This window comes from Adiantum capillus-veneris, chromosome 13, assembly GCF_014529385.1.
Source record: "Adiantum capillus-veneris isolate H3 chromosome 13, ASM1452938v2, whole genome shotgun sequence".
Taxonomy (NCBI): domain Eukaryota; kingdom Viridiplantae; phylum Streptophyta; class Polypodiopsida; order Polypodiales; family Pteridaceae; genus Adiantum; species Adiantum capillus-veneris.
In genome coordinates this window covers 34624983-34651604 of record NC_140943.1, presented here as the reverse complement: position 1 = coordinate 34651604, position 26622 = coordinate 34624983, and the positions used below count along the sequence as shown (strand labels likewise).

Sequence of the window (26622 nt, the reverse complement as noted above, 5' to 3'; positions counted from 1 at the left end):
TTTATTGTATAGACACAATTTTGCTTCATGCTTTCGTGCAACACCGTGCCTGGTCTCATCTTATTCATCATCACAACATTTTAGGTACAAAATTCCCATATGGATATATTACCATACCAGCCCTATCCACCTCTCTCTAAAGGCCCAGACCCCACGCCCACAAGGGGCGTTTGGAAAACCATAATCGTCGAGTATCCCGTTTTTAAATATACACATCAGTACCAGAAGTGCCACACTCAAAGAGAGATTACAAAGCCAAGGACCACCACAATCACAAAGGGAGCTTTGAAACATCACGCTTACAAAAATTGATCACCTTTGAAACCTTTTCTAATGAAAGATTAGAACAAGCTCTGTGTTAGCCCATCCTCCGATCTAACGTGTAGAAAACTGAAATGTAATGTGGCATGCCACAAGAGGAAGCACCACTTGGCGTAGCCTTTTAAAGGCCTGAGCTCTTCCACTGGTTGTTCAAAGGTAATTCAGTGTCAGAAAAGTACAACTGAACAATCAAAATCCTGTTGACATTTATCCTGTTTCTATTTCCATTGAAATACAAGAAGTTGGGAGCTATTTACCCCTGTTCTATTCGCATTAAAACTCCAAAGGTAAGTGCCTACCTTGAGCATAAAAAATAAGCACTTCAACCTGGATTGGGAAGTTGACAGGAGACATGAATCCCCATATCGTGCAACCTTTCTCATCTCATTATATATATGGCTTCCACAACATCTTTCTTTGAGCTCTTTACCTTTGATCATCATCAAGTGAAGTAACTGCATAGTGGCTGCAAGAATAGAACCTCAAAAGAGAGCACTTCTCCATTTTGCTGCGCTTGGTCGTTCAAGAGAAATCTGAACTCTGCCTTGTGCTAAAAAAACCCAGTGAAACCAGCCTTGCACTCACAAGTAATCGCATGCCCTCAAGCTGCATGGGTTGTCAGAGGAGAGTTGACCACAACATTCTTGTCTGTATCCGCACTGCTTGCATGCTGCGCAAACTCGACAGGAGACATATGCTTACCATGGCAAGCACAAACAACTCTCAATTGTGTCCGGCTAAGCCTATAAAGCACACCACCAATTGTCTGCCCATTGGGACCTGTAGCATGGACCCAAGGCAAGTCTGGAGCCGTACCTGTCCCTCCAAACTTCAAACCAGGAGCTATTCCATATTGCAAAAATGCCACATCTTCACCCAGCCCATCCAAAACAGAGATATTCTCTGTGCTTCCCTGATGAAATTGACTCTCCATCACTCTTCCAAAATCTTCTTGGCCTGGCTCTGTAATGTTCCTATTATGCACATGCTGCTGCATGGCTGAAGAACTTGATCTCCCTCCTCCAAACTTTGCTTGTTCTTGCCCTTCTTCTCTCGTGCTACTGCTGGATGGCGGCCTCCCAAGGCCTGATAGAGCATGCACCTGGGCTGCTTGGGCAGATGCTGCAAAACCTGGAAAAGCATTCATAGCATTTTGCTCTTTTGAGGACCGATGCTCCCCATGGTCTGATATACCAAGCTGTGAGGTAAAGTGAGGCACAGCAGGAAGTGGAAGGGATGACATCACTGGCGCCTCAGGCCCTTGATCATGAGCGCCACTGGCCACAGCTGTTCGAAAGAGCAGATGATTTTGGACTGAACATGTATCTGCTGCTGGCGATGCTTTCCCGACTCCATTGTCATGCATTCTTGAAACTGCTGAAAAAAGAACCCAATGAGGCAATTATGTCAAGGCTACAATCTCAACTTTCAAGCATACAAAAACTACAAGTAGCCCATCATCAATGACATACCTGGAAGCCTAACTTTTGCATCCTCGGGCATCAATCCCAATGTGTTTCTGCTATACAGAGCTCCGTTGCTTGGATTTGAGAATGGAGAGACAACTGGAGGTCTCAATGCCTGCATCCAAGATGCCCCCTCCAATGGAGACAATTGTGGAGGTGGATACTCAAATCCAGCAGCTTGAAATGCCGTATTACCAGCTGGCCGAATATTTTGCTCCGAGCTTTCAGCTCCTGGAGGAGGCACATACTGCATCATATAGGGGAAGTTCATACCAACTGGAAAAGGCATTCCATGGGAATGTGGCGCTGAAGCAGGAATCGAATATGAAATTGGTGCAACAGGATATGGCGAAACAGGATACGAAACTGGCGCACTGTTTGTTGTTGAGCCGGGTGGGCAGAAGGAAGTAGCCAACATCGAAGCAGAAGGGGAAGCCCTGTCACCCGCCAACACCTCTGGCACTGAGCTTGAAGCTTCCCCACCGCGACTCTTCTCCTCTATCTTTTCTGTTCCACCAGTACTAATAGAACTAGTCTCCGAAGAAACCTTCTCTCTGATCCTTTGCAATGGAGAGCCTGCTGTGTCTACTTCCCGCCCACCTGCCATAGCCTGCCCATTTTTGGGTGATGTAGACAATCCTTTCAGTGAAATTTCTCTTTCTTGCAGTTTACTCATCGTAGTATTTGACTTCATCAAAGTAAGATGCCATGTGTTGTCATCTTCAGCTCGTATCACTCTTTTCTGGACCGTTTCTGGAAATTTAAGCTGAGGCATGAAGTTAACCTCAGCACCCTTGGATTCGCCACTTGTGCCTTTGGTATCATTCTGACCCAAATCAGCATTCACAGTTTTCTCACAGCCAGTGCTTTCATCTCCATCACTCTCATAACCCTTGCCTTGCAATCTCATTTCCGCTTCTGCAGAATCCTGCTTCTCCTGGCTATTCCCTAACTGAACTTGTTCACTACCATCATCTCCTTTCAATCCCAGTGATGGTGATTTTTGCTTATCTACAGGTGAGGCGCTCATCCATGTGTTGCTGCCTGGCCTGCAAAAACCTGTGGGCAGTTCCAAGGCTACATTAGACATTAAATGCCTGCAGTTACACTTCCTTGACAAAAGGTAAAGCTGAAGGCCTAAACCAACAATTTGAATACATCAACCACACAAAGATTACTGGTCAACGAATATCAAGTTTTGTTTCCATCTGATTTATACTTGTCTATGGGCCATTCTCTGGAGCTATACTAGCCCCAAATGCATATAGAACATCACAAAACCTCTCCAAAATAGACGCCACAAAGATAATTCTAAACAGGATTGGGAGATACCTCCATGAGAGGCTTAGAAGGTCCCCAAAATACTGGAGACGCTACATTTAAAACAGGAACTGTCCCTAACAAGTTCAATGATGACATCACAAATGATGCAGTAGGGGAAGTACACACATAAGCAACATGATTCTACCGGAGAGGGGGCCTTCTTGCAAGAAGGTGAAATACATATCCTTCAGAGTGCTCATTATTTGTCTCTCATCACTTCTCTAGAGCTCTGCTAGCCCCAAGATGCAAACAAAACATCACAAAAACCTAACAACTCTTCAATATGAACTCCAAATAGACCTAAGGGGGATTGAAAGATGCCTTCTCATTTAAGGGTCCCCCCAAGTACTGGAGGCGCTACAGTTAAAGCATGAAGTGCCCCTGACAGATTTAAAGATGACAATGTAGCAGGAAAGTGTGTCATGCTGTCTACTGTGGGTGCTCCTCAGGGTGCAAGAAATCTCACTCCAACAAAAAGAAAACACAATAGAGCAATGGAACAAAGCAAACTCGAAAGACACAACAGTAGACTCCAAACTCAATGGAACTCGACTAACTCATGGAACCAGTACAGACTCTGGCTGGCAGCACACCCAGCTCCAAGCCCATGACTCACAGGTACAATGGGGGTGTCAAGGCTCCAATTGTGCAGGGAGAGTGTAGATGTGCGGTGTAGACTGAACACCAGACACTAGACTCATAAGACGTCTAGGAAGTATGTGACAACTAAAACCAACTGAGCATATATACAGCAAGGGCAGCCAACGGCTAACACAATTATTCCTGACAGTCCAGCTACATCTATCTCCGAACTGTGGTGGCGGCGAACTGGTCACGGTGTCCACTAGACCACCACTCCCTGTGTCTGCCACGTGTCACAGCCAGGTGAGAGTCCACCCAATGTGAACCCAAGATGAATTGCTACAGGTTGCCCACCACAAGACCACTCACCGTCTTGGAGAGTGGTGGTAAGCTATGTACTAACTCTACAAGAACACTCGTGATATGTACTCTCCATACATTTCAATCAGTGTGGAGTGGGAGAGAAAAGTGGATATTTCTAATAGGATACTACTACCGTGATGTTGGATTCAGAGAATATTGTCAGAGCTTAAAGAAAGAGAAACATGTGTCAGCACAAAGGCCTGGCATCTTTGAGTGAGAAAAATGAAGCTAGATTGAATGAGCTGAAAGAGGAATAAGTAGAGGCTCTGAATGGGGAATTGGTCAAAACAAAGCTGGACCTTGAGGAGGCCTTAACAGCAGCAAGGTTGCAAGAAATGGGCACGCTTCAAGCATCGTTTCAAATGGCTCGCTCGAGTTGCACTAAGCTAAGCAAGAGAGGGGCGAGGGTGCAAGAACCTTGATGTTAGCCTGCATCTTGTAGCTCTTTTGTTAGCTCACAAAGGTACTTCAAAACCCTTGTAGTGTTCATTCAAAGATTCTAGACAGCATCTGGTGGATGAAGCTTAAGCTGACTTGTTCCACGACTTCAAAGAAGCATGCCCTCTGTGGCCCTTGCAAGGAACCCCCTATGCAGATTCCAAACAGGAGGATCTACAAGCCGTACAATCACTGGTCTTACCAAAAGTTTTACATTCTTTTTCTAAAATCGTCAGTGTTTGAATCTTTTGCCAATTCAGAAAAGGATAATCGATATAGGCCACAATAAATGTGACTGTCTGCTCAGCATCTACCAGAGTGCTGTAGGAATCTGGTCTAGGAGCACCACATCAATGCAATCGAAAGAACGGGCTAGCGAGTGTCAGAGGTGCCCAAGTTGGCTTCTTTTACCTAATCTGGATGGGGCACTGTTAAAGATTTCTCTGTAGGTGGAGAGGTTGCCACTTCTTGGAGCATAGAGACATCATGGTCAGAGAGTCAGATACAGAAGAGGTTGGGGTTTGAGCATCTCAGTCATCAACCTCCACGACCTCGACACCCACTTCTGGGTTAGGCTGCACACTGGGGCTAGTTGATGGAAGGACATTGGAGGATGGGGTATCCTCAGGCAAAGATTGAATTGAGACTACATAACAAGGCATAGACTTGGTAGCTTCCAACCACTCGAGCAGGTCTTCCTTTGGCTCGTCAAGAGGAGTAGGCTGTTCCAATTCAGGGTTGGACTCCACGGACAAAGCACTATGATGCACCACTGGATGCATGCCATGAATCCGCATCACATCATTTCCCCAACCATGTAGCACTTTAGTGTGCCGTAGCCGTGGTCTTCCAATGAGCAAGGGGAAGCCTCCTTCAACCTAAGGAAGGCGAACCACAACAAAATCCAAGCTGAAGATGAAATCTTGTAACTACAGAGGCACGTTGTCCACTATACCCGTTGGGTAGACTGTCCTCTAGTCAGCTAAAGTAGCCATGAAGGGGCATCAGATTGATGCCAGATCCACCATCCATTATCACACCTGAGAACTGTCGCCCCAAGATGGACACAGTGAGACGAGGGCTTCTATAATCAATGAGGAGAGCAACGGGATAGGCCATCATTCTATAGAACTATCATGGTTTCACTATGAGGTGCTTGCCACTAGGACCTACTACTTGGTAAAGAGACTAAATAACTGCGCAAGGGTTTCACTTTGATGCTTGTTGGAAGGTGGTGTTCAAGATATCCTCTATTGTAGGCTTTTCTCTTTATGTTAGCGCCTGCTTTTGGTACCTTGATTTACTCTAGGTCAGAAAAACCTTCAGAGAAGGCCCCATCGATATCGAAGAGCAGGGAAGTTGATCCGCCCTTCACACTAGCGGATGGTTTGTCCGCTATTGGAGGAGGTATATTCACTAGTGAGACAGCTAGTGGATATGAGACCCAGGGACTCAGGGAGACTACCTTGGGTGATCGATCCTCCTCCCTACCACCCTTTATGTAGCTGTTGGGCTGCCTGCTTTAGGATCCCCTGTCCACATGTGCAATCAAGCCCCTTGGCCTAGGCCCGTGACCCCCTGGTTTGCCTTGGCCTTACATTACTCCCCCCTTGGAGGACTGTTTTCGTCCTCGAAAACAAAAGTGGGAGATTTCTGCTTAAGAAGACTAATTTTTCCCCAAGTGGCACCTTCTTCAGGTCGGTCTTTCCACTTGACTAAAGCTTGTAGACACACATGATGACGAGTCTGTAAATCATGATAGTCTAAGATTCGCTCAGGTTCATGCGGTTGGGTTGGAGGTTCAATGAAATCAACCAAAAGGAGCTTGTCAATGACATTGTCGTCCCCATGCAAGTGTTCACGTAAACGACTTACATGAAAATTTGAAATACTGGATGAATACGAGAGTGCGCAGGTAACAAGTGTTTGTAGGCTCTACCACCAACTCGCTTAGAGTATCTTGAAAGGCCCACAATAACTCGAAGATACTTTAGGTGTTGGCCAAGTCTTCAGACTTTCTAAATGCTCTAGCACACGCAAAAATACCTCTTCCTCTTCCGTGAAGGTAACTTGCCGACGTTTCTCATCAGCATACTTCTTATATGGATCTTGTGCTTGTCGATTGACAAACCAATTTCAACATGTCCATGTGGTCTTGGAGAAAATCCTTGACCTGTTGAGCTTTTCAATCGCCACCCCCATCGTAGCTGGTGACCCAGGTTGAAAACCGTACATGATCATGAAAGGACTAAAACCAATCGCAACATGCTTAGCAATATTGTAAGCAAACTCAAGAATAGGGCGATAATCTTACCAATTTGATTGCTTCTTGCTAACGTATGCTTGTAGCATATCCTCTAGCACTTGATTGACCCTTTCAGTCTGGCCATCCGTCTCACAATGATCTGTTGTAATTAGGTCGAGTTGTGCGACACAAACTAATGACACGACGGTACTGCCCGGACACACATCAATGTCGTGGAAACCTACTGACGTGGCAAAAGCAAACATATGATGACATGGCAACAATACGGATTTCCGTAATTTGCGCTACTTGCTTTTTGGACCAGCTTTTTGACCAGTTTCATTTGGGATTGTTTGCTTCTTAGTTTTTAAGCCTTTTGGGGCTCTGCTTTTGGCATCCCTTGTAAGGATAAAAGGACCCAAGGGACCTCACTCTTCAGAGCATCATCTGGACGCAGAGTCTGAAAGTAGAGGACCCCTCGGGAGTTGCACTTTGCTCAAGCATTAATATAAAAGAAATACCAAAAAAGGCGCCAAGTCTTTGGGGCCAATCTCTCTGGGCACGGAAGTATGTCGATCCCTGTCGACCAAATTGAATTGTGATTTTAAAGTTGTGAAGTATTTTAAACGATTCTCTCATGTGTCGTGTTCGATTCCTGACCTGGGGTGCCCAAGCCTGTGACATTGTGTACCCAAGCGTTTAAACACAACCCTACAAAAATGACAGTTAAACTTAAGACAGTCGAGTATAGTCTCACTCCTGCCGATGAAGTGCTAAAGCAGGACGAGCCTCTCTCCCTGCTACCAGTATGTGTCGCCCCAGTCGAACACTCTACTGAAAGAAGGGGATCCCAGAGTGATCAGTTGAAGAGAAGGGGTCTCTCCAAAACCACTCTCCAGGGTCCCACTGCACTCGTGCCAGAGGGCAGCTCTCGCAAGCTCAAAGCTGCTAGTGACCAATCTCAAGATCTGTTGGGTCAGGATCTTTGATCCAAGTCCTCCCACAGATGCCCACTAGCACTCTGCAACCTATGGAACCTCTACTGACACTCTGTGTAGGCGACCCTCGCCCTGGATCTCAAAGAACCCAAAGGGGTACGGACTCCTAACAGGCATGAACTACGATGAGGACCTCCAGTCGCGTGAAGGCCCCTATCCATCTGGGAGCTGCTGACTCTAGAGGGGTGAGCCACTCAGCTGGTAAAGCTTCTGTAATGTCCTGGCACATACTCTACCTCCGTAATGTCCTGGCACATGCTCAGCACCCCTCGCATGCCTCGTACCCCAAGAAACATGAGGCCTACTACGAACCAGGTGGCCTCTCTGAGTGCTAACCATGGGGTTTCAAACAAGGGGCTGTCTCAAGCACTCCTCCGTGCAAGTGGGTTGGTGCTGCTCCAGGCCACTCCACAGTTGCTCCCAAGATCGAAGAAAGCTCGCAACAAACCAATCCTCCAACCTCCTGCTCAGACCAACTCTGCGCATCTCTGTAAAGATCCACCTGATGAAAGGGCTCCAAGGGCCTCCTGCATGAGGGACTCGAGCTCGAAGCCACTAAAGCAACAACTCCTTCCATGGCTCCTCCCCCTAGAAGCAGTCCTCTGACAACAAACTTCCCAAGAAGGGCTTATGCTCTGTTGTGTTGGGTCTATGATCCCCAACCCCCCGTAAGCACACGGTAAGGTGATGACCTACCAGGCTACTTTGGGTCGGGCTAACTGGGTGTCGCGCCTTGACCAAAGAAAGTTCTTGATCAACCTCTCTAGCTGGCTGATACAAGAGCTCGAGAAGATCCAGCAAGACGTGATGTACCACATGGTAGCCAACAGCACCAGGTTGGCCACTACAACTCTGCCTTCCAAAGAGAGGCGTGTCGAGCTCCAATGCAACAACTTCCTCCTAATGGATAGGAGGAGGGGAGTAGTCTACCGCTCAAGGGACAAGTCCATGCCAACCTGACAACCCAAGTAACGAATTGTAGTCCCTGGGGGAATCCATCTAAAACCCTTACCTGGTGACCAATTAGGCGTAGAAGCATTGCCAACCCAGAAAGCTATTGTCTTCCTCCAGTTGATCAGTGCTCCTGATGCACAACAAAACACCTCAAGAGCTTGCTCATACGTGTGCAAATTGGCCTCCTCGCCCTCTAAGTGCAAGGTTGAGTCGTTGGCAAACTCACCGTCAAGAAGCTCATCCGCCCTAATAGGGAGCTCAAGACCACGCAAACCAACCTATTGAGAAGTCAAAAATCTGCTCATCGCCTCAGCATTCAACAGAAAGAGGAAGGGGGCTAGACGGCAACCCTGTCTGACCAAACGCGTGAGCAAGAAGCGTTCCCCTCTTCCCCCTGCCAAGAGCACCTAACAGTGCGTCCGCCTATAGAGAGCTAGCACACCTCTGATCCAAGCATCTGAGAAACCCATCCTGCATAGAGTGCCCTCCACTAAGTCCCTAAAAACTCTATCGTAGGCCTTCTCAAAGGAGGAGTATCACCAGATCCTCTCCTCAGAGACGCGCGACGACAGACGCCTCCCAAAAAGTGAAGATGTTGTCAAGGATATTGCGCTCCTTGACAAAACCTGTTTGGGTCCCATGTATAATGCTCTCTAGTATTGGCTGGATCCTCAAGCTCAGAGCCTTTGCTAGAATTTTGTAGGATGAGTTGAGGATGGTTATGACTATCGAATCTCATCCAAGGAGCCTTCCTCGTTGGGAATCAGTTATATCAAGCCCTCATGCATGTTCCAAGGAATCTCATCAATGTGCGAAACATACTGGAAAGCGCTGCAACGATTTGAACAAAGCAAGTCCCAATACTCCAAGAGAATCTCACCAATGTGCAAAACATACTGGAATACGTTGCAAAGATTTGAACAAAGCAAGTTCCAATACTCCAAGAAAAAGCTTGGAGTCAAACCATCCTCCCCTGGACAACTACCTCGAGGGAGTGCTCTAAGGGCCTCATGGAGCTCCTCTAGCTGGAGGGAAGCTCGAGTCTCTGTCGCATCTCCTCAGTAACAAGGCAAGGAATCTGTGCCCAAACCTGCTCTCTGCATGCATCCTGACGCTATGAACGAGGCTCAGCTGACAACAAATCACAGTAAAAGATAATGGGAACTGCACGTACATCCTCATGCTCTTAAGCAACTGATCCGTCAAGTCTCCTCAGCTGACTAACACTGGTATGCACATGGCGTGGCCCCATTATCGCAAAAAGCTCCCCAATAACTATCATCTGTGTGGGTCCTACTGAGATGCCTACCGATGGAAGGCAAACTCATGACGCCGCTCCTCAATGCTAGCCAGCTCCTGTCTAGCCTGTTGTATATGCTCCTCCAACCAAGGATTGTCTGGATGCTGCTCCTGCATCCTCTACAAGGAAACAATGCCCCGTCGAAGACACTTCTTGTCACCACGAGGTGTATTTTTCTTGTTGCCTTCCGTAAATAAGTATTAGATATATTTATTTTATTTTTACTTGTTTGTCCCAAAACCCTTGAAAAGGTGCAAGTGGACATTGCATGGCCAGTGTGAAACGGCTGCAGCCAAATGGGTTTCTCACATCGGGGATCTAGGTCGGTCAGACAGGGACTGCCCGGGCCAGTTAGCACTGAATTCTCATGAGTATGGAAGCTCGTGTGCGCCAAACTGGAATTTGGGCCACTCGTCAAGTCACTACAACTTTATAAGTTGAAAGGGGCTAGTAAATTAACCCACATTGTAGATGTTGGTCAAATGGTAATCTTCAATGATGGTCAGGAGACCGATAGGGACGCCATGGAAGCATCTCCTAAAATTTAGGGAACTGCTATTTTTGACCGGAAAATGTGTTCGCGTCATTAGCTCTGGAATGACAAGGGGAACATTCTATTGCTCTGCTGCCAAGTCAACTGACGCACCAATTGAGATATTTTTAGCAGGGAAAGCACAAACTCGGAAACTGGGCGACGTGTCAGCCTGTGAGCGATTCTGCCACTCTGGGAGGCAAAAACGAGTTGCGTATCAACAAAGGGGGCGCCATTTTCAGCCTCAGGTGGATTGTAGCAGGTACAGAAGCTATGGAATGCTTACCTTGCCCTCTATGCACAGTATGGTGACGGGAGTGATGCCCCGCACGCTACATACTGCTCTCTTTCTCCCCTACGTACAGTATGTTATGCCCCACTAGTGGGCTTCTCATTTGACCTATGTACAGTTCTGGGGGTTTATGCGCGTTTGCCAAGGCAAGAGCCTTCTAAACAGGAACCGGATTAGCTAATTGCTAATCCCCCACAGGTACGCACAGTTCCATCACGAAAGATTGCGAGTTTGGAGAGTTTTCTCACGTGAAAACTCGTCCAATTCACAGGGGAACTGTCCCATTGCGTGCGGGAGCCCTTGGGACACGCGTAGGCATGTTCACTCCGCTAAAAACGATCCGAAACAGGGAATTACAGCCTGCTGTGTTTTTCTGCAGGTTTAGGGTTTCGCACCTAAACTGCAAGGGAACATCGGGGGAGCCTCGTGAGAGCCTTGGGATGCGTGTACAGGCTTTTGGGCTCCCGGCAGTGAAAAACAGAGAATTACAGCCCGCTGAATTTCTGTGACAGCTCACCAGAAAGCTTCCAGATATCGAGGGAATCCGTCCTAGACAAGTGTTTTTGACCTACAGGGGTTTTTGCGCCGTTATGCTATCGAAATCCGGTCGAAAACCTGCGTTTTCAGCCCTCGCCAGGTTTGGACAGCTTTGTGAAAGCTTGTGCTAAGTGGTCGGATCGTCTACCTTAATTTGAATAAAGAAATACCGAAAGGAGCGCCAGTCTTTGGGGCCTACAAGGTGTCGGTCTCGTGTGCGCAGTGACATTCTAGTCGCTGGACGCAACTGTGTTCTCTTCCCTTCTCAGTGCTCTGTGTAAAGTTAACAGGTAATTGAAATAGTACCGCCCTCTACGTTGTATAGGCCGGTTATATGGTTCCATCGACGGGATAGTCACTTTTTCTTCAAAAAGTGCAGCGTGGATTGTTGTGGGTGAAAGCAACACAGAGCTTGTCGATATGGCAGAGAAGAGAGACCAAGTACCTGAAGAGGGATCTTCCTCACATGGCACAGAGAAAATTCCTTCAACTCTTCAAGAAGAGGACAGGTTGTTTAGAACTCAACTGCGTTGTTGCATGGACATGTTTCAGCAGTTGGCTAACAACCCAAGGATGCAGGAATTCTTACAGGCTCCGACACAGGGTTTTCAACCTCCTACACACGGCATGATTGCGCCGTTGCAGGAAAAGGAGATTTCCAATGCGCAGAGGACTCATGATGCTCGAGGGAAAGCCCATGTGGTTGAGCAACTAGCGGTGTCCAATGATCCAAAGCAACTTGCTTTAGCTGGACAGGAACCGTTTGTGAATGGTCAAGGGAGCAATGAACAGGCTATGCGTCAGACCCTTCCATTACCTAATACTTATCTTGGTTATTTTGGAGGTGGTTCAGTGTTTCAAGCTATGGCTAGACCTTCCACAGGTTATATGCCAGGGAATGTGTTCGGGACAATGCAAACAGGCATGGGTAACCCTATGTACGCAAACATGGGTGTCCAACCAGGTTTTCAGGGTGCCTACGGCCAGTTTTGAGTGCCTGGAACACAATTTGGTATGGCTGGTTTTTCGCAGCCATGCGTACAAAATGCAGATATGACAGGGAAAACAATTGATGCAAGTGCTGGAATGAACACTCATGGAGCACCACTGTTACAGGCACCTGTTATGATAATGTGGCTCCTTTGAGTCAGCTTAAGGATTACAAGGAAGGTGGGCAGGGAGTGACGTTTGAAACTTTCAGAGGAACTGAGGACCAATTGAAGGCTTTGACCTTCATACAGCAGTTCGATGCATCTTATGCTGGAGGAAACTTCACGGAATCTTCAAAGATACGCACGGCTGCCACTTTCTTGAAAGGGAATGCGCTCCAATGGTGGACCGCATTGTTGAACCAGGGTCAAGCCCCAACAACGTAGGTCCAATTCAAACAACTTTTTGCGCCTGCATGGTTGACAAACACTTTTGAAGTGGATGTAATGACGGAATGGTACGAATTGAATGCTAAACAGTGTGCGGATCTGGAAGAGTACAATAAACGGTTTTGGGCCGCACTGTTGCCAGTCACCTCTTACAGGTTTGTGCCTTTGTCAGAACAAATTGAGAAGTATTGTTGCGGATTGCCCAAGAAAATCAGGGACTACTACACAAAGACTATTGTCATGAATATGTTTCAATTGATAGAGAATGCAAGAGTGGCCAACAATCTGTCGAAGGGAGATTCCGATGGATTTAATAGCCACAAGAAAGGGGCCCAGGGCAAACAGTTTTCAACCAAGGGCAATGTTGCAGCAAAGCCTTCTAAGTCTCCTGCAAAGAAGCCCTCCACTCAAGAAGCTGATACGTCCAAGAAGCAGTCTAAATCTTCTTCGGAACAAGGACAAGGACAAAAGAGGCATTTTTCTGGCAAAACTTTTGAAGAACGGAAAGCTCTTAGGGAGGCCAAGAAATGCTACATTTGTGAACAGGAAGGACACTTTGCAAATGAGTGCCCACAGAAGAAGTCACAGGATAAGGATGACAAGTCAAACCATAAAGGGAAGAAGCCAAAGCCAAGTGCAAGACTTGTTCCAGATTTGGTTGGAGACCAGCCAAACACAGATGCCACGGAGCTATGCAGAGCTTGGGGCAAAGTTAGAGACCAGACAGTGCTGATTTTCTTTGATCCAGGAGCCCGTGCAAATTTCATATCACCAGAATTGGCATCAAAGTTGGGCATTCGTGCAGAGGAGATGGGTATGACAGGCGAAGCAGGTTTGGCATGCCCAGGACATTCAGAGCCTGTTACTCCCATTCTGGGAAAGCTTCGTCTGCACATTCAGAGCTATGTGGATGCGGAAGAATTTCATATTATGCCGCTTGAGGGCTGTGACGTGTTATTGGGTATCCCATGGTGTTACAGGTTGCATGCTATGGTGGATACTTACAACAAAAAGATTACCCTTGTACATAAAGGAAAGACTCATGTCCTTGATGTAAAGCTTAAAGGCGAGTCTGTTCCAGTTGTTTCTGCTTCTGCTATTTCATCTGTAATAAAGAATCATCTTTCTGCGTACTTGATCTTTGCAAAAGAAGTACCTCAAGTTGTATCTAATTTGTCTACCTTAGATAAAGACAGGTCAACTTTTTTGAGTGGTTTCAGTGATTGTTTTTCGGACTCTTTGCGAGGGGAGTTACCTCCTGAGAGACCTGAGGACCATACTATAGATCTTGTGCCAGGTTCTAGTCCACCGAATAGACCACCATACAGGGTTAGTGCAGCCCAGCAGAAAGAGATTATGGGTCAGGTCAACGAGCTTTTAGAGAAGGGGCTGATTCAGCCCAATTCATCCCCTTTTTGTTCACCTGTACTCTTGGTGCAGAAGAAGGATGGTTCATGGCGCATGTGCATTGACTATCGCGCCTTGAATAAGAATACTATCAAGAACAGGTTCCCCATACCGAGGATAGATGACATTCTTGATCGGCTTGAGGGAGCGTCATTGTTTACAAGAATAGACCTAAAGAGTGGGTATCATCAGATACGCATTAGACCAGAAGATGTCCATAAGACTGCGTTCAGGACAACATTTGGTCTGTATGAGTTTCTTGTCATGCCATTTGGTCTCACAAATGCTCCTGCCACATTTAATAGAATGATGGACAGAATTTTTAGACCACATAGAAACTTCGTGGGTACCTTCTTTGATGACATGATTGTCTACTCAAAGTCTGAAGAGGAGCATAGGGATCACTTGACCGCAGTTTTCAATGAGCTACGCAAGAATAGGCTACTCATCAATGCGAAGAAAAGTGAGTTCTTTTTGCAAGAAATTCACTTCCTTGGGCACATTGTTTCAAAGGATGGGGTACGCATGGATCCCACTAAAGTGGAAGCAATTAGGTCATGGCCAGACTTGAAGTCCGTACATGACATTCAAAGCTTTCTAGGCTTATGTTCCTATTACAGAAGGTTCATCCGAAATTTTGCTGAGATTGCTTCTCCACTCCATGCACTGCAAGGAATCTCCAATGGATAAAAGAGACCTCTTGCCTTCAGGCGCTCTGCTTTATTTACCTTACATTTATGGCAATGCAAAACATAGTCTTGAACATAGCCATGTAAATCTGACCAATAAAACCGTCGTCGTACGAGAGTATAGGCCTTCTTAATGCCTGGGTACCCTGCACTTGGACTGTCGTGACATTCATAAAGAATTTGGCACTGAATGTCCACGTCTGTCAGTACACACACTCTCCCCTTGTGGAATAGATACTTTTCATAGATGGAAAAAAATTCCATTTCTGCAATTTATCACTCAAAAGAGGAGAACTGAGTGTGGAGGTTAAATACGCACTACCAACATTGGAGTGAGAAGGATCCCTCATTTGCACATGGCTCCGCACTTTAGAGTATGCCTCATCATGCTCACATTTGCCCTTGAGAGATTCCAGAAACTCGCTTTGTAGCTTGGTAAAGAGAAGAGAGTTGACCTCAAGCATTGTATCATCCTTTACAATACCAAAGCTTCGCATCATACTCCTGAGTCCTGAAGAATCTCAGCCCACTTTGCCTTTGGACCCTTCAAATTTGTTTGTTGTGTAAACCATTTTATGCTTTAAACACAATCTCAAACTGAAATAATGCCACCATGTCTTCAAAGCAGACACTATTGCATAGAGTCCCCTTTCATTAGCAGATTAATTTTGATGGTTAGAATCCAGCTTCTTGCTTCCACATGCAATCGGCCTTCCCTCCTGCAGAGCTCCAATCGCACAATTGCTAGCATCCTTTTCAAGAACGAATTGTTTCAAAGGATCCACAATAGCCAAAATAGGACTTGTAGCTAATACACCCTTGAGAGCATCAAAACTTGACTGTTGAGACGTACCCCACTGAAAAGTTTTTCCCTTGGCTTTCAGTTGGTCCGTCATTGGAATAACAATATGAGCATAGTTTTTAGCGAACCTTCAATTAAAACTTGCAAATTCCAAGAAAATATGAAGCTCTTCAAAAATTTTGGGAAAGGACACCTCTTAATGGCATCCACCTGGGATTGATCTACGTGTAACCCATCAGTTGAAATAACATGCCCTAAATAGTGAATCTCCTCCTTGAGAAAATCACACTTTGATTCTTTGGCAGATAATTTATGGTCTCATAACAATTCAAACACCTGCTTCAGAGGTTGTAAATGCTCTTCCACAGAGGCACTATATACGAGAATGTCATTGAGAAAAACAATAACAAACTTGTCCAAATATGGTCTCAAGACAATATCCATAAGTGTCATGAAAGTAGTTGGCACATTGGTCAACCCGAAGGGTATAACCAAAAACTCATAGTGTCCAAACCGTGTTCAGAATGCAGTCTTGAGTATATCACAAGTCTAATGCGTACTTGATGATACCCTAACCGTAAATCAATCTTCGTAAAGATGCGAGCATGGGTGGGCTTGTCAAATAACTCATCCACTCTCGGCAATGGGTACTTGTTCTTAACTGTAACCACATTCAATCCTCGATAGTCTACGCACATGCGCATACTACCATCTTTTTTCTTCGCCAATAAGATGGGAGAAGCCCATGATGAAGAACTGGGTTATATAAAACCTCCACTGAGATAGTCAGCAAGCTAACGTTCCACCTCAGCAGCCTCAAAATGGCTCATTCTGTAGGGTGGTTTACTTACTGGTTTACTGCCTACAACCACGTCTATGCCATCTTTATATTCCATTAATAATTCTTTTAACTTATTAGCAACATTTGCTTGTTCAGGAGAGAGTAGTAGCCATAGAGGGAATAGAAGCGAGTGAAGCATGCGGTGCTTAGGAATTGTCATGTAAAACATTATCAACATTTGAAAGAAAATGACACATAGAGTAACACAAAAAAACTTCTTCTACTTCATAATGAGAAATGAGCTTCATAAGCTCTCCTGTACATATGAATGGCGAGGAAGACACATCCTTCTCTCCCAACAGCAACACGTGCATGTTATTGGATTCGAACATCAAACTGTTGTGCTCATAGCTATGTTTAAGAGATGATCCTAAACTATGTAACCACTCCCATGTAAGGTGCAGCGGAAATGAATGTTGTTCTTTCTCAAGTTGAGTGATCCGATCGTGCTCAAGGTTCCTTTTACTTACGGAAGGGAGAGCCTTATGTGCCCTTAATGAGAGAGTGCAAGTGATCACAAACAAAGTGAATAGACACGACACCAGGGAGTTGTCAAACCCTCCTCCAAGGGCCCCTCTCTCGATGGCGAGAGAGGTCTATGCTATTGATTGCACAAAAACTGGTACAAGATGCTGATGCAAAGTGCAACTAGGATGAAGTCGACGGCGACGACGGGGCTGAATTTGCTAACTGCTGGAAGGGCAAAATCTGCTGCCTTCTGTGCTGCTGAAAACGCTGCTTTAATGCTGTCTGAAAACGCTGATTAAGGCTGTTCAAAAATGCTGAGTACTGCTGTTTAAAACGCTGAGTAATGCTGTATAGAAGCGCTGCTCTGCTGGTTGTAAACCGCTGCTGTGCTGCATATGAAAAACGTTGGCTTGCTGGTCCTCAAAACATTGGAATGGCCTGCTTGGAAACGCTGATACAGGGCTGCAATAGCGCTGTCCAAGGCTGAAAACGCTGATGCACAATGCTGAAAACGCTGAGGTTGCTTCGTGGAAAAACGCCAGCCTAGGGGGGATCTTGCTTGAGAGGGAGGAACATACTGCAACTTGTGCATGTGTTCTCCTTGCTCTTCTGCCAGATAATGCTAGCCCTGGTTTTCTTATATATTATCTTACTCATTTTGCCCTACCCAGTTTCCCAACAAAAGTCACTTAATATAAGTGAAAAATGTCAAAAATAGGGAAAATAGGTTTTATGCACTAGAAACTACTCCTAATGGATTCTGATGGTAATGCTGATGATCATGCTGTGTGCAACCAGAGGATATGCCTCTACTCTAAGTGTCTGGGCATGCACGGTCTGCGAACAGACTCACAAAAGTGCCAAAACACTTCCTACTCTAGACTGACTTACTTGAACTGAACCATGGTCATGTTGTAGCTTGTCCACGGACACATAGGGTTGGATGTGTCACGTGACATCCGAACCCAGTACCACATCCGCCCGCTCCATATTCATAACTTGGAAATTCAACGACATGTGATACCCTTGAATTTCCAACGGTACATCTCTCACTTGAATGTCCCACACCTTGATGTCATGGCCATTCATCATTGCTATCCTGTAACGGTGGAAACTCGGAATCTGGGGCAACTTGAGTCGTTTCACTAACTTATAGTTGATGAAATTGTGCGTAGCACCATCGTCCACCAAAATTCGCACCCCGTGCCCTTGGATAGACCCATGCATACGCACTCTCGCGTGGACCGAAGGTTGGTTGCCACATGAAGGTCGTTATGCAGCATTCATGCACCACCTCGCTGTGTGTTACCTCTACATTGGAGAAACGAAAGGAGAAATGAGAGCCAACAGCTACACCATGTGCACTGCTCTCTCTTTTCCTTGGGCAACGCATTTTTACCTTGGGAGAATCCTTTTTGCCGTGCCCACTCTCTAATCATGTGAAACATAATTTTTCATTTTAGCTTTCTTAAACTCTTCAGTGGGCAGAGGGCCCCTAGACCCCTTGGGTTTCTTGGACGCCTCCGATGCAGCTACTATAAACTTTCTTTTATTGTGCCCATGCTATGTACGTGCATTTGCATGTGTAGTGGTAGGCACGTGAGTATTATGCATTGTTTTCTCATCGGGATCGTCGGGTATATGCGCTTGCACTATAGCTTCCTCAAGCGTCTTAGGATCCTAAGTCTTGACATGCTTCTTAAGCTTTGGTGTCAGCCCACAGATAAATCCACGCAGTTGCTAGAAGGTATCTAACCCCTCCAGCTTGAGAATGATATCTCACGCTAAACTTGAGAATGACATCACGATAGTGCGAGATATACTCCAACGGTGTTTTATGCTGACGCATAGAACGCTTATCCCAAGCAGACCAATTTCTAGAAAGAAATTATTTTCTAAACACAGCCTCAAAGGTTGCCCAAATCTGTGGTATGATGCCCTTCTCCCTACATCGGAGACCCTAGGGGTCACCTCTCCAAACATGCAATACCCGCAATACAAGTACCCCCACCTCTCTAGACATCCAGTACTCGCAGTACAAGTACCCCCTGCACAATCACCTTCAGTGTTTTTCAAGCACCAGCCCGTCATCAGCTTCATCCAACGTTTTCAGATTTCAGCCCTAGCCTCATCGTCAGATCGCAACCTCAAGCCTGATCAGCCCTAGCATTTTCAGTTTTCAGCCCTTAGCCTCGCAAATCCAAGCACCTACAGAAAGATCCCATCAACATCTAGGACCATTGTATCAGCATTTGTGCAATCTAAAGCAAATACCTCTCTACCAATAGAGGGGGGGGCCTTGGAGGGGGATTTGGGACCCCATCTCATCTTAGTCTTCTCTCTCTACCACTCACAGAACCTTCATTCATTATATCATTCTCTCTTCTCTCTCTAGTCTTTGCACATCTCTGGTGAATTAAAAGGAACTCTTCTCATAAAGTAAAAGGAACCTTGAGTATGCATTGAGCACTCATGTTGAAAATTCACCATCAATCACTTCCGCTGCATAGGCGAGGTGGCGTCTACTCTTGCTACCGTATTTCTTTATTATTGTTTGGCAAGGCACTTATAAACTTACAAGGGATGCCCAGAAGCAAAGCATCAATTCTAAAAGCACAAACACCCAAAAGCATCAGCTCTCAAGATCCACGCAAAAATCTTGTAAAAATTTGCCAACATAAAACGCAAAAATCCATACAGCCTACCACGCCAGCACGTCAACCCAATATGGAAATCAACCTCAAAGATCAAGCTTTTGAGCTTTAGGTATTAGGCCTCTCGACCAATGCTCATGTCATCGCAATTTATGAAAATCAACCTTAGAGATCAAGCTTTTGAGTTTTAAGTTTCAAGCCTCTCGGCAGGCGCTCATAAGTTGGGCAGGGTTAAGAGTTTCTAAACTCTAACCCCCTAGGTCCCACAACCACAACTTTAGTTCATCGGAGTTCAATTTTCCTTGTCCTCTCGACCATGCCACATCACCGACTTGTAACAATTGTTGCATGCTTAAGAGCCGGTTGTAACACGATTGGGGGAAAGTGAATTGGGGGAGGTGACAAGGGTGGTGAGGAGCTCGCTGAGAGAGCTGTCAGAGAGGGAAGAGGAAGCGGGGGAGGAGGACTGCTTAACAATTGTGCCAAAATGGAGCCAATATATAATTCACTACCTGACAACGAAGAAGTTTCCTGGAAACACCTCTAGAGCACGACAAAGGGCCATAGAAATAGAGGTTCGAGATTTTGCACTAATTGAAAATCAACTGTATAAGAGAGGAAAGGAAAATCAACTCAGGATATGTGAAACCAAAGGCATGTATTTGCCAATCTTAGAGCACGCACATGAAGGAATCAATGAAGGCCACTTTTTGGGGGATAACACGACCAAAATTGTCTTAACCGTTGGAATATGGTGGCCTACACATGGACACTGACGAATACGTTAAGCAATATGATTCTTGTCAACGTACCAAAGTACCAATAAGGAGAGAAGAGATGCCCTTAAGAGACCAATGATGGGAGCCAGAGAATTTGCTAAGTGGGGCATACATTTTGTTGGATTGATTTCACCCCCCGCTTACAAATCTCATACTCGGCAAAGGGCTGATTCTTTTTGTGATAGTACTGCAAAGGACTCCTTAGGCGGCTTGGTTTGACCTTTAGACTGCCTTGTATATGTCATGCAATAGTAATAAACGGACCCAACCTCTAGGCAAGAAGACCCTTGAACTTGCTGGACACTCTAGACCCACTAGACCAAACTCGACTAGACCAGTTGGACCAAGGCAAGAGGCTAGACCTCGATGAGAGACTAGACCAGCTAGACCAAGCTGGACGAGGCAGCTGGACAAGGCGAAGGTGGACTAGACCAAACTAGACTAGGCCAGCCAAGAGACTAAACCAGCTAGCTCTTCTCCCCTCAACCGTGTACTCAGCAAAGTGAGACTTCAGTTGAGGTCCCACCGGGCATGCCAAAAATGAGAGCACTGGTAACACAAAAAGTGTGTGGGTTGTGCTCTCTATTGTGGGTGCTCTTCGATGCAATGTGCAAGTAATCTCACTACACAAAAAAAATAAAGCAATGGCACAAAGAAAACTCAAAAGACACAACAGTAGGCTCCAAACTCAATGGAACTCGACTAACTCATGGAAACAGCAAACTTTGGCTGGCAACACACTCAGCTCCAAGCCCAAGACTCACAAGTACAATGGGGGTCTGTAACGGGAGGGCAATAGAAAAGAACAGGCTGAACACACTTTAGACACTTCAAACAAACTGAACGGGAAGAGATGAACGGCACACGAGACACAGTGGCAAAGTTCCACCCCTAGATAGCACTGGCTAGACACAATGGTGCCCCTTTCGATATTTCTTTATATTGCTTTAACACGTTACACTCCTCTGCACCTCCAAGCTGTTTACATGTAAAGCATCAGATCCTAAAAGCATCTGGTCTCCAAAAGTTGTCAACGCAAATTCAAAAAAATCCGTACAACTGCCACGTCAACACCCAGCAGCGCAATTCACAGTACGACATACAGTCTGCAACGTCATCAACCAACGCAATATCCACATTTGCCATACAACTACCATGTAACAAACTGTTGACATGTCGACCTACTGAAGAGCGGAGCTACCGGTCAAGGGGCCTAAACCCTAGAAGAAGCAGCAACGAAAGTTCCGAAAATTACGCTCGCTGATGATGTGGCAGGCTGTATGGATTTCCGCGCTTTGCGCTGGCTGATGATGTGGCATGTTGTACGGATTTTTGTAAATTACGCTTGCAGCTTTTGGCATTGCTTTTGGGACCAGAAGCTTTTGAGTTTTGAAGGCTTTTCACTGTAACTGCTTTTCAGGCCAAGGACCTTTAAATATGAGGTTAGGGCTCATTCTCTGGCATGCTTCCCGAAGAAGGTGCAAAGTCTCGAGTACCGGCTTGTACTGTGTTGATGCAATATAAAGAAATACCGAAAGGGGCGCCAAGGTTTGGGGCCAATACTCTCTGGGGTCGAATTTCGCCACTCTGTGTCGTGTGTGTCTGTCTCTCTCTCTCTCTCTCTCTCTCTCTCTCTCTCTCTCTCTCTCTCTCTCTCTCTCTCTCTCTCTCTCTCTCTCTCTCTCTCTCTCTCTCTCTCTCTCTCTCTCTCTCTCTCTCACTCTCACTCTCACTCTCACTCTCACTCTCACTCTCACTCTCACTCTCACTCTCACTCTCACTCTCACTCTCACTCTCACTCTCAGTTCAGTTGTTATTAAAGTGCTAAAAGTCTGTTCAGTCTGTTCTTTTCTCTTGGCACATGGTGCCCGTCTTGTGACAATGGTATCAAAGCATCAGGCGTGTGCTTTTGTGAAAGCATACCGGTCCTACCAAGGAGCAAACAGAGCAAGATTGCACTTTCAAAAGTTGATTGGAAATTTTAGCTTCGTGCTCCGACCCCAGACTTATTAGCCATTCCCACCCTTAGTTCATCGCGCATCAGGCGCACTCCCGTCTTCACCGCTCATGTCTTACAAGGCATAAGCCATTAAGATCACTTGCAAGAGAAGGATCCAAGATTTGTTTTGAGCTGATGTTTTTCTCAGAGACAGTACCATGTAGATGTTGATAGCTTCCAAGCAGCATACTCCAAGTACTTGGCAAGCTTTCAAGAAAAATTTTGCCCGAAGTTGTATGGTTTCTAATATCTTCCTTCAGAGTGCAACTTCTGGCAACGTGGGGTACCTTGAAATGCTTGCCATGGAAACCCTAGCAAATTATAACTTGAAATTCTCGACAGCTCCCAATAGATGTCTCTTCACGAGCAAATGACCTTGGAGGTCCAATGCGATTGCTATCTTGGGACTACCATCGCCACCAAAGAAACACTTTGTCTAATAGCTGATGGACCATGCTGCGCCACTCGGCTACGACCTCATGGAAGGAACCTAACCCTAATTTTTGGTGCAATTTTCAGAATGGAAAGTCAACCGACTTTTTGAGCTCGACTGATGTCGAGAATGTTTTTTTTAAGTTGAAAACTGTTTGAGAACTTGTTTGGTGATCCTGTTTGGAATTTGTTTGAAATGGATGGTATTTGTTTTGAACCTGTCTTGGTGCCGATTTGAACTGTTGACTCTGGTTTTAATAATGGTTTCAATGATTGATGATTTTACTCCCGGGTGGAGAAGTGAGAAATTATGTTTGAGAATGCTTGTTCATACTCATGGCCCAGACCCTTGTGGTTAATTGCGGGGGGAGTATTGAATGATTGTAAAGTGTTGTTTTTTTGCTCATGGCCCGGACCCTTGTGGTTATTTACGGGGGGAGTATTATTGTTGTGACTCCCTGTCTAAACCTGGATGGTTATGCGGGAGAAGTATTAAGAAGTCTGAGCAATGGTTACTCTGAGCACCTCCAAACGACGCAGGCTACGGTCTGCGGGGGCGTTTGGTTGTAAAAGGCCTCTATATCTCCCGGCCCGGACCTTTTTAGGTTAAGCAGGAGGAGTGATGAGGGAGTCGTTGAATATCTCCCGGCCCGGACCTTGTTAGGTTATGAGGGAGGAGTGTTCATTGGCGGCTTTATGTTTCTATATCTTGTAACATATATGTGAGCATTTGTGTTGCATTGTGATGTGCCAACCACTGAATATTCCTAATTGGATGCAATTGCCTGGGTATGTAATTTTAGTGCATCAAGACACTCGTGGAAGATCAGTACGGTCTCGGTGTGATGGCTAATTTTACTACGCCGGAATATCGAGAGTCCCGATCTGGACGAAAGGAGAAGCTAACTCCTTGATCAAAAGAGCAAACTGATTGTCCCTCGGAATGACCCTCGGAAATTTATTTATTTTTTAGCTAACTTGAGTTGTTTTGTAGATATGTTGTAATCGCGGACGATTACTCTCTTTCAAGAAGGGGAGATGTAACAAACTGCTGACGTGTCGACCTACTGAAGAACGGAGCTACCAATTGAGGGGCATAAACCCTAGAAGAAGCAAAAGCAGAAGCAACAAAAGAAGCAACAACGGAAGTTCCAGAAATTACGTTGGCTGATGACGTGGCAAGCTATACGGATTTTCGTGTTTTGCGCTGGCTAATGACGTGGTAGGCTGTACGGATTTCCGTAAATTACGCTGGCAGCTTTTGGGACCAGAAGCTTTTGAGTTTTGAAGGCTTTTCACTGTAAATGCTTTTCAAGCCAAGGGCCTTTAAATATGAGGTTAGGGCTCATTCTCTCGCATGCTTCCCGGAGAAGGTGCAGAATCTGGAGTACCGGCTTGTACTGTGTTGATGCAATATAAAGAAATACCGAAAGGGGCGCCAAGGTTTGGGGCCAATACTCTCTGGGGTCAAATTTCCCCTCTCTCTCTCTCTCTCTCTCTCTCTCTCTCTCTCTCTCTCTCTCTCTCTCTCTCTCTCTCTCTCTCTCTCTCTCAGTTCAGTTGTTATTGAAGTGCTAAAAGTCTTTTCAGTCTGTTCTTTTCTATTGGCACGTGGTGCCTGTCTTGTGACATACCACGTCATCAGTTTTGTGCAAAGTCTTTTGTGTGTGGGTGGGTAGGTACTTTCTTTTTAGGCCCAATCAAATAGGGTCCCATAAGTTGGCTGGGGGTTAACATTTTTATTCATAATCCCCTTCTTTAATAGAAGGGCCACTCTACAAGGATCATTAAGTTGGCAAAGACTTCGTCTTCTTCTTCTTCTTCTTCTTCTGTTGTTGCTAAGGTTTAGGCCCCTTGGCCGGGATTTGCAAGTTGGCTAGGGTTAGGCTCGGGAAGCTCTAATCCGTTAGGTCTTCAATGCTTTGACACGTCAACGGTTTGTGACATCCCCCCCCCCCCCCCTTTGAAAGAAGAGTAATCGTCCCCGATTACATTAAATCTGCAAAACAACTCAAGTTAACTCACAAATATCCGAGAGTCATTCCAAGGGTCAATCCCGAGAGTCATTCAATTTTCTCATTCCATATCAGAGCTCTTGATATTCTGGCGTAGCAAAATTAGTCATCCCACCCAGACCAACCGAGTTGATCTGTCATGGGTGTCTCCATTCACTAAAATTACATACCCAGGCAATCTCACACAATTAGGAATATTCAATGGTTGGCACATCACAATGCAACACACAATTAGGAATATTCATTGGTTGGCACATCACAATGCAGCAACACGGAAGCTTATATGCCCAGGCAATCTCACACAATTAGGAATATTCCGTGGTTGGCACATCACAATGCAACACAGAAGCTTATAAACCTTCATAAGTTCAAAATAGTCTGCACTCACGTATTATAAGAGGGGATTAAACACTCACAAAACTACAGAAGCAAGGGACACAAGAAAACAAGGGATTTAAAAAAAAAACTAAATCACTTCATTTGCTACTAAACAAAACTAGATAAAACAAACCATTATTCACTTAAAAATGTTTCTAAGAAATGGCATAAGCAAAATAAGTTGATGCAGCTACTTGACTAAAACTTGAAACAAGTACTCAACTTTAAACTAAGAAGGACAAGACATCTCAAAGACTTAATCCTAGAAATCATACTCCACACAACTTCTAAAGGAACAAATTCTTAAATCCTAATGTAAGCTAAATACTAGAAATGAATACTACTACAAACCTACGAAGAAGAGACTCAAAAGAACCAAACAAGTACAAAAATCCAAACTTGACAAAATGTGACCTCAACTTCGTTGCTTGTCCAAACAAAAAGAATAAGATTATCACCTTTATCATGCATAGCTTGGACAAAAGCTATGACATCTCTACTCATGTCGTCAATGCCCAAGAGTAGGTGCAGGTTTGTATAGAGGTCATTCATGCTTTGAGCGTACTCTATAAAACTAACGAACTGAGTTTCTGTCACGCTCCGGAGGTGATGGGCATACTCAACCATGATAAAGGCTAGCATTTATCAAGCAAGAGCAAAAATACTAGAAGCGCTAAAGATCTAAACATCAAAATAGTGTGTTACTAAGTCAAACAATAAGTGAGCATTTAAGCTCCCCACTTCTATTGAATTTACTACTCATTATCTTGAAAATCCAAAGGAAGAAACATTGAAAACTAACTTACTACGATGCAAAAATGAATGAACGTTTTTCATGATTCTTTTGCCCACTTCTTTTACTATTCATTATCTTGAAAATCCAAAGGAAGAAACATTGAAAATTAACTTACTACGATGCAAAAATGAATGAACGTTTTCCATGATTCTTTTGAATGAGTATTCTTTCTCAATGAGTAAAGATATAAGATGGCACGATTGAACAACAAAAGCAGATTCACTAGAACAAAGACGAGAAAATTTAAATAGTTGAGAGCAAATGACACCATATTTAGCTAAAAGAAAAATGTTCAAAGAAATGTGAGGCATAAGGCTGACATTCAGATTGGCATGTTACAAGACACACAAACATATAGTCTCCGATGAACAATCCCTCCGCAAATAACCATCCCGGTCCGCACCATGAGCTATTCAACAACTCCCTCATCACCCCCCCCCCCCACAAACAACCTAAAAAGGTCCAAGCCATGAGATATAGAAGCCTTTTACAACCAAACGCTCCCCAAACCGCAGCCTAAGTCGCTTGGAGTTGTTGAGAGTAACCATTGCTTTAACTTTTCTTTAATACTCCCCTCGCAAATAACCAGAAGGGTACGAGCCAGGAGTATGTGCATGCATTATCAAGCATCA

The 26622-nt window shown here is 45.2% G+C and overlaps 1 protein-coding gene across 2 annotated transcripts in view; it reads right to left on the bottom strand.

Moving 5' to 3' along the window:
* Window positions 1-219: 219 nt before the first annotated feature.
* LOC147443796 (uncharacterized) overlaps window positions 220-26622 on the bottom strand; it is a 42681-nt gene continuing 16278 nt past the window's right edge. The window contains exons 2-3 of one of the 2 annotated variants that reach the window (XM_086526590.1): window positions 1794-2846; window positions 220-1698 (exon numbers count right to left, since the gene is read on the bottom strand). In XM_086526590.1, coding sequence (XP_086382716.1) covers window positions 923-1698; window positions 1794-2846 — 1829 coding nt within the window. In that variant the 3' untranslated portion in view covers window positions 220-922. The remainder of the gene's footprint in view (window positions 1699-1793; window positions 2847-26622) is intronic. The other variant, XM_086526591.1, reaches the window with a different exon arrangement.